General features: G+C 28.2%; 1 protein-coding gene across 1 annotated transcript in view; it reads left to right on the top strand.

Moving 5' to 3' along the window:
- The first annotated feature begins 319 nt into the window (after positions 1-319).
- Positions 320-9,586, top strand: part of LOC148230135 (uncharacterized) — a 48,914-nt gene continuing 39,647 nt past the window's right edge. The window contains exon 1 of the mRNA XM_088197319.1: positions 320-442. Within this exon, the coding sequence (XP_088053445.1) occupies positions 425-442 (18 nt within the window). The 5' untranslated portion in view covers positions 320-424. The remainder of the gene's footprint in view (positions 443-9,586) is intronic.

Here is a 9,586-nt window from a genome sequence, read left to right as displayed (position 1 = left end):
AGCAGAATAAATGAATATTTTTTTATTATGAAACTAATTATTTTATAATATTATTTTTCAAAAAATAAAATATTATATTCATTCGTTTAACAATATTTAACCCATCACAACACTAACTCTAAACGTTATCGCTAATTTATCGAAATTACGTGGCTCTTAATGTGTTAGAAATCCTCTCAAGAGCGAAACCTCGTTGGATTATTATTATGATAAAGTTTCCTTATTGGCAAACGTGACTAGAATTAAAGCTGTGACTTTTTATAAAATTTTACATCATTTTTACGATTTTTTTATTTTATTTTTTTCCAGATCAAACGTAAAAATGGTGAACATTGTGATTATCAAAGAAAAAAGGACAATATGTGATAAATTAAAAATCGTGAAGTGAAATAGTAATGACACATCGAAACAATAATAATCGACTATGGAGGAACTGAATGTTGTAAGTACAAATTTATTTTATTTTATTATTCTAACATTAAATTGTTTATTTTAACATAATATTAATTAGTTTATTAATTTTAATATATTGTAATCCTAGCAAATTAGATAATTACCATTAGTTATTATAGTTATAATATAGTGCAAAATTGCTGTTATAATTTCATATTAATCGTAGTTTTTTGATGTATAATATATTATACATAAATTGAATGTTTTATCTATTTCTTTATATTATGTTACTGCACTTTAAAAATGTTTGGTATTATGAAAAGCTTTCGTATTTACTAACTAATAGTTAATTAATTTTAATGGCATATTATTAAAAGCATGAATAATATTTTTTATTCTCAAAGCTCTCATATAATACAGAATTATTATTTTCTAATAATTAATATTTGTACAGTAATTTATTCTGCTTATTGTGACACAACCTCTTGATTATAATCGCATGTCAAAGTAGCATAGATAATTCATGCATTGAAAAAAACCTTTGATATTAATACGTTGTTGTAGTCACAGAGTCGTACTTTGGTACGATCAAGTTGAACTCTTGAGAATTTGGTGTAACTGCTCGATTGGGCTAGATCAGACAGTTGAAGTGAGTTTTTGCGAATTTGGTTCAAGGAAAATGATAAGGTTTGTCGGTGTTTTGGCTTAATTATAACCGAGTCAATCCTTCCACTTCTCAATATTTTAACCAATGCAAATGTTTTAGGGTGGAATCAGACTTATTATTTTTGTCTAATACATAGCTTATATTGTTTATCGTGACAGAAGTGCTACTTCTATATAAAGATTTTGGACGAAATGCGAAGAGGGAAGCGGCGGTTTTTACGATTTTTGATTATATAAATTTGGGTCGGCCTTTTTTTGGTTGATGATAGTTTACACCTTGGAAAGCTTTAAAAATTCAAGTGCGAGTGACCGTAAAAAAGTTAGAGAAAGTTTACGAAGAAGTGTCTAAGGAAGTGATTAATGGATGCCTTTTGTAGTATTTTCAAAACTGATCATTTCTTAGTGAATTTGCGATGGAAATTTTTGCTCTGAAATATAGCACATAGTTAATTTTAATATGCAAAAAGTTTTTCTCGCGGTGGTGTTCCATTTTAACAAAAAGCTCAATTTTTCACACATTTAAAACCTGTTTTTGTATATCACTTACTGGTTGAAACTGATTTTTTTTTCACCGGAGTTTATGATTTTATAGCCTGATATTTATATACTCATGTCTATAAATTTGATTTTGATCTTTTAACCTATTTTAAGTTTATTAAATTTCATAAACCCGACTGTGTTTGTTTACTGTGTGTAACTATCGCCATTTTAGAAAACTTTTTAAGTCTTTTATATAAAAATCTTATTAAATATTGCCTTCTGTGTTTTTTTAACATGGTCTCCATAGCATTGATGGATAAAATATTATTGATATATATCTTTATTTATTAAGAAAAATGTAATTTTAAAATAATAAATATATTTTTTTCTTGTTACGTTAATCGTAAATATTTCAATGTGGTAAAAATACTATAATTTAAGTAAACATATTTAACTATTCGTGACTAAGCTTCAAACAAAAATGACCTAAATTTAATAAATATATGCTATTTATAAAATTTAAATGGTAAAATTCGATTATACTGAAGGATATTACAGATAATTGCTTCCGACCACTAATTATAAAAGTTGATGAAATTTATTTTGGTAAATAAAATAAATTTAATATTTCATTAAATATGATAATTATCTGCGATGTTAAGCTGATTCAAAGAAAATGTATTTTTATACCACATCACCAAATTCGATATAAAAACATAAAATAATGAGATATAATAGTATTTTAGCATATTATTATTATGTTAACATTTTAATGTTAAGCACACATTGTTTGCCTTCCAAATGTTATTATATAATTTACATTAAATGTGATATGCTACAAAAAATAATCTTATTTTTATAAGATAAAAAATGTTTTAATTAACTTTTCTGTGGAATGGAATTTTCATAGCATTTTTAAAGGGTATTTTGATCATCCCTTTTTTCCTTTTAGGACAGTATCGATAGACTTAAATTGTCCTAGGGCGACGATAAAAATGCTCGTTTAGGATCGAATGAAAGTTAAATAAAGACTTCTCAGAGAGATTTCTAAGAATAAATTGGGTTTTAATGAATAAAACGGCAATACTTGTGCTATATCAGATTGATACATAAATTACTTTTAAAATATTTATTCATTAAGATAATTAGTTTTTTATCGTAATAGATATTTCAATAAATTTATACAATCAGTTTACTTCATCAAGCTATATCTAAGGCCAAATATTAAGTTATTTTATATCAAGAGGTCGATTATTTTAGTAAGATAAAAAAAGTTTTATTTTAGTGATACAAATATGTCCTATTTATAAAAATGGTATTTTACAACAGCTAATCAATGAATCATATTTATTTTTAGTGAGTCTTGAATTTTATATATATTGTATATAAACTACTTTTTTTTAATTTAACAAGTTCTTTAGACGTGAGACGTGATACATTATTCATTTCAATATTAAGTACTTAACCTAAGTTAATAATGATTACTCGTAGAGGTTTGTTCAAACATTTAATTTCTAATGATTTATAACATTTTTTCTACAAATGATTTTAAAATTTTATCAATTCAATATAGTCTTTATTATATTGTATACTACAATTTCGCGAGAACTCGAAGTTTAAAAATCTGGTAATAAATTCAAAATGTCAAAATTTTTATCTATATATAATTTAATATATAATTTAACACCCCCTTCTTATTCTACTAAAGTATTATATAACTGTTTAGCGCTATCCATGCAAATTAATATTCCTAAAAATCCTGTTTTTATTTTATTAGAAACTACTCTTTCGCCATTATGGTGTAGAGATAATATGTATTTTTTAACATATTAAAAACATCTGAATGGTTTACTTTACATAGAGGTTTCTTAAAGTTAAACGGCTTTACATTTTTTAAATTTAAAATATCGATTAAATTATTGCACCTATGAAGGTTACAGTCCCTATAAAATCATTAAAGTATTTTTTTATAAAATTCTAATTAATAAAGTTCAGTAGCTAATTCCACTTTCATTTTTTGGTTGTAAAAGTGATTGTGTTTTCACGATAATTTGTAGGCAAAGTGCAATTTTTTTCGTCCTGTAATTTATGCAGTTATATTACAAAATTACATTTAATATTATTACCCAAGCTATCCCTACATATTTGTTTGCTTTCCAACGAATTCCTTATTAATTTAAGCATGTGATACGGATCTAAAAAACTGCTACTGGTTTCCAAGTGCATGGATGCGAAAAAATTGTTTTAAGATCATTATATTGTAAACTACAACCCAAATTTTTAATCATAAAAGTTAGTAGGACAACTGTCAAATGTTACAGAAACCACATCTATTTTGCTTTTGTGTACTTTCTTAAACATGATTGTTATAAATTAGCCTTTTGTGTGACTGATATCCCATCTAATAAAAATATGTTACAGGTAATTTACAGTTACCGTTTATGCACACAATCATAAAAACTAGTGTTTCTTTTGCAATTGATTGTATGCATCGGTAAGTTTACTAATCGCGATTTTATCTATAAATAATTTGCAAACTAGTTTTTTATTAATCGATTGAGATTTTATTTTTAATGCTTTAAATGCTGCAAACCTAACCCTTGGATCTCTGTTTTAACTCTGATACCAATTACCAATGGTTCTTAGGCGAAGCAGGTTAAAATTTAAAGTTTGTTAAATATATTGATAAGATTTAGTAAAATAATTTAGTTGACAACTATTTTGAATCAGAATCAAAATTTGCTAATAGTGACAAACTGTATTCCTCAAATAAAAATCCTTTGTCTGTTACTGATTTAAACTATTTTTTTTTGTACTATAAAGTTTCTGAAATTACGAAAATTAACTCAACATGATTTAATTTTCGTAATAAAGTTATTTTTCTAGGAGAATTATAAGCATCAGTATTCGAAATTGACGTTGAGGAAAGTGGTGATAATGGTTTGTTTTTGTAAAGGGACTGAGTTTAGTTTTAACATTTTATACCCACCTTTTATGAGAAAATCTGTGCTAACAGATGGCTTCCATAAATGACGTAAAATATTTTTAAGCCATATTTTCCGCATTTTTGGTTCTAAAGAAAATTTAAAAAACGTGTATAATATTACTTACCTTAATATGCGACAAAAATATTTACTTATGAAATATTATTTTCATCATTTATATTAAATATATATGCGAAGTATGGAATGCGCAGTTCTAGTTGGCACGTGTTTTACACGCGTCACTTTTGATAACTAATTTTTAAAATAATTACAGAGTGTAACTTGTGAAATGATAAATTACATGTTGCATTATTTTTACACGAATATACAGAACAGGAAGGCATATTTGATTAAGCTCGCCGAATGCGCGGAGATAAGTACGAGAGGTGACTGACCGAGAGATTAGATTAGATTAGATTTTTATTTGCATGATTTTTAGTACGCGTCGCCGCCTCTATTTATTTCTTTACTCTATGATTACAGTATTCTGGCTAACAGACAAACCTCACCAAATCTCAAATTAATATTTCTTGTAGCTTGCACTGTATTGTGTTTCAGCTTAAACTGAAATATATAAATAATCCCATAAAAAACATAGATTGCAAATAATAATATAGGAAAAGCAGAAAGTAATGATAATTTTTTTTCTCATACAAAAAAAAAAAAAAAAATATATATATACAATTTTAATCAGTAAAATAATTTCCATTGTTTTCTATTACTTTTCTCCAACGATCAGGCAGCTTTTCAATCCCTTTCTAATAGAACTTTGCAGGTTTTTCGTTAAAGAATGATTCTATGTGATTATCGATACTGTCAAATGAATTAAACTTTTTATTTTTAAGGGAATGCTCTAAAGATCTGAAAAGATGGTAGTTAGAGGGTGCGATATCAAGGGAATATGGGGGATGCTGTAAAACTTCAAAATCAAGCTCCCTGCTTTTTTCCTGCGTGATCCGTGCCGCGTGTGGTCTGGCATTGTCGTGCTGCAAAATTCGACTTTGATTGTTGACCAAAACTTTTTACAGCTCCGCTTTCTTTTTAACTAATTTACTACAGTATACCTCTGCAGTAATTGTTTGACCAGGTTTTAATAACTCGTAATGGATGACGCCAATCATGTCCTACCAAACACAAAGAAGGACCTTTTTTAAGGTCAATGAGGGTTTAGGGGTAGGTATGGGTACTTAATTTTTAGAAAGCTATTGATTTTTTTCTTTGGATTGTTGTATAGGATCCACTTCTCATCGCTTGTAACGATCCTTCTCAGAAATGATGCCGTTTCGTGCCTAGAAAATAGCGACGAACAGATGGTAATTCGCTGCTCAATGGCCGTTTGTGAAAGTTCGTGCGGTACCCAAATTCCTTGCCTGTGTTTTTTCCAATGCGCTTGAGATAGTCTTTAACGGTCGTCCAAGGGCAGCCGAACTCCTCTGACAATTCTTTGATGGTTTTTCGGGGATCCGCTTCCACTGCTGATTTTAACACGTCATCGTCTAATTTTGTAGGTCTTCCCGATTTGGGGGCATTTTTCAATCACCACTTTTAAATTTTCTAAGCCACCTGTGACATTTTTGAAGATGCAATACGTCTCCATAAATTTCACAGATGATCTAAGTGTCTTCTTTTGCTTTCTTTCCTTGGTCGAACAAAAATAGCATATAATAACGCAAATGGATCTCCTCGATTTCTGGCCTTGACATTTTTTTCTATAGGGTAAAAGAAAACCTTCTGAGTATTAACAAAAGTAGACTAACAGAGCTACAAACTAATTTTAAAATCGTCCCTTTAAAAATTATCATTTTTTTCCGCTTTTCCTTATATATAACACATGCATTTTAAATAACATAAACTTCATTGAAACATACTCGCTTTACACATACATAATAATTATTAAAACTTGGTATTGCGCATACTTGTACATTTTATATATCAATATATACGCGAATTCTATGAATTCTGCACCCTTGATCAAACTAAGGTGCATCTTCAGTAAATTCTGAGTAAAAATATACTTGCTCTTTTATGGCTAACCACCTACATATTTCTTCTTGCGTGTCACCAGCAGGGGTGGCAATTCAATCAGACGTTCCGGTCCACGCCCATGTCTCTAATACCAATTATGTCAACAACTGTGTATACGTATCATATATATAATACATATGCTTGTATATCTCGATATGCCTCATTACCCATAAATTCTCCAGTAGCACCATATGGAATGATACACGTGCATACAAACATAAATACGAGTCTAGAATTTATGGAGTACATAAGGGAACAGAGAAAGGAAAATTCATCTACCGCACCTTTAAATTGCCATGCATGTAGGGTTTCCATTTAGTGTGGTTACTTTACTAATGAATATCATGATCGTGGCCCTCGTAATGTAAGAGAGTGTAACGCATCTTTGGTTTAGTAAACGAAGGTGGAACATAGTAAAAGCGGTTCAGGGTTAAGTTTAGGTTAATGAAATTAGCCGATCACGATCAGTGCATGTGAGAGCTTATACAATTTATTTATTTAGCTTTAAAGCTAATTAGACATATATTTATTTAATATATAACATAAACAGAAAATAAAATAAATAGAAAATATATAAAAAAAGACATAATATTATAATTTATTTCTTAATACGCGAAGGCGTTTTTTTATTCCATCTAGGAAGACCTTTTTAGTATTAAATTTATGTTCATCTTTATTTATTATTAATATACTCTGGTAACATATTATTTTCTAACTTATATATAAATACTAAAACATTAATTTTCAATATTTCTTGAACTATTAATTTAAACTATTATAATTTTTTTTTGTGTTTATACTTATAATATGCCAATTTTTATACTATTGTTTTTATAAAGTACCCTTTAAATTTGTACAGAAATTGTTAATTTAAAAGTGACCCGAATCCATTAAAATCTCTGATCGTCACGTGCACTTGTATAATGACGGCAAGCTGATTAAGCTTGTTCTGAAAGATGTAAATACTTTAATGAGTAATTGCGACATATTTTAATTTCACGCTCAAGGACAGTATTTTATTTTAAAAGTAATATTTTAATTATTTAAAAAAAATGCAATGCATCATCTATTTCTAGTTTTAGCTACTTCTCTTTAGATAGACAATATACATTGCGGTCTTAAGTCAATATTGCGATCATCATAAGTATATGAATGAAACAAGTCGATGAACCTATATATTTTGCTTTACAATGCTGACTGGGGCGCTCTTACAATATTCCACATTTTCACATACAGAGGTAGCCAACAATTTTCAGTACCTAGCACAAGTACCGTTCAATGTTGTGTCCCTATTCAGAGGAGAGTAATTTACGTTGCAACGTGGTGAAACTGAAGGCTCGCCTTTGTTTCACAATGCTTTTGTAATTTTTTTCTGTTCGAGTGTCAGATTACGCTTACGTTTGCTATTTTTGAATTGGTATTTTGTTTCAAAAAGTGTGTTTTACATAGTTTTTAATCAAGAATAAAAAAATATGTTGGAGAACACATTTTTAATAAACTTCTTTAATCAATTTGTTTTGTGGTGTGAAATTTTAAGAAGTTGCTGGTGAAGTTCTTACCTGTGATGTTTTAACAAGTGATAATATATTGGTAAGATGTTTAATTAAAGTATGATTGATGAGGCAAAATTTGTAAAATATTTGTTTGTACTATCTTAAATGAAATTAAAAAAAATCTCATTTTTCTCTCAATATATCTGAGTGATTAATGTCGCTTCAAAATCCATGGTCCTTTATGCGTCTTTATTTTGTTTTAAAATGCAAGACAATGAGACGTTCCTACTCAAAAAAATGCATTTACGCCTTAAAAAACCAATTGTGAGTAAAATATGTATCAATCGTGTTTACTATGAACGAAATTCGCAGAATTCGTTCGTTGAACGATATGTTGCAAAAGCCCACCGTTTATTATCTTTTAACCCTTATCTCAAAAACAGGCGTGCGTCGCAAATTTTTGTGTTACGCTTTTGTATTTGTTGTTTTAATACGCAAAGATTTAATTACATTCAGTTTAATAATCCGATCGCGATTAGTGAATTTCTAGCTATTTAATTTATATGCAAATATTTATATATATATATAAAATTTGTTTCAAACATTATTAGCTATTTTATATACAATTAATTAGATAAAATTAGGTAATTAAAATGTTTCAATAATTTAATCATAGCTGATCTTAATTCTGGTAATTTTAAAAAGTGTAAAATAATAAATTACGCATTTTCTTTTTGACGCCCCCCATTGATCAATCATTCGCACAACATTATGTTGTGCATATTTTATAAAAGTAATAAATGATTATTATTTGGAAATATTTTTTAAATTTAATAATATTTTACAAGCATTTAATCGATTTTTTTGCACTAATTTTTTTATTCAATATTCGAATAGTGAAAAACTACTAATTGATGCTGTTGACGATGAAACTATTCTTTAAAAATTTCAATTTTGGGTTTCAGAACGTCTTTAAAAATCACGATCGTGTCCTCTTTTGCTGGCGGTTAAGGTCAGGACCGCCTCATCTATGGCTGTCGCTATCTAGCTCATTAATCCTGCATATTTAATATTATATACGATGAGCTGGTTCGATTCGTATCATTTAAAAAAATATTGTTTCTTTCTTACTATTTTTTGTGTTATTTTCAATATATTTTTTTTTGTATTGAAATAATTAAATCTTATGTTTTTTTACCATCGTATCTCATTGGACTTGATTTATTTTTTTAAATAAAAACTGCCATGCTATGACAGTGTCAAAAGCCTTCTCGATGTCAAAGAGATCCATATTGGTATTGTTACAAATATTAAACTTTTTTGAGTGAGCTAGTGAGTCATCAAAATCCAAGACCAAATTGTGAACCTAAAACCGTTTTATATTAATTATGTATTTTTTTTTAAATAATTAATTTTTTTAAATATTTAATCGGAAAAACAGTTATAGTGCACATCTAAAATAGATAAAACTCATTACTACTATCGCCAAAAACATCCTTGTGTTTGGCAAGTCCGCTAAGAAGCTGGATAAGCGCCGACGCTCTG

This window comes from Plectrocnemia conspersa, unplaced genomic scaffold, assembly GCF_051122295.1.
Source record: "Plectrocnemia conspersa isolate PC_06_02 unplaced genomic scaffold, ASM5112229v1 ptg000011l, whole genome shotgun sequence".
Classification (NCBI taxonomy): domain Eukaryota; kingdom Metazoa; phylum Arthropoda; class Insecta; order Trichoptera; family Polycentropodidae; genus Plectrocnemia; species Plectrocnemia conspersa.
Note: the sequence above shows the minus strand (reverse complement) of the source record. Positions and strands in the feature narration are given on the sequence as shown.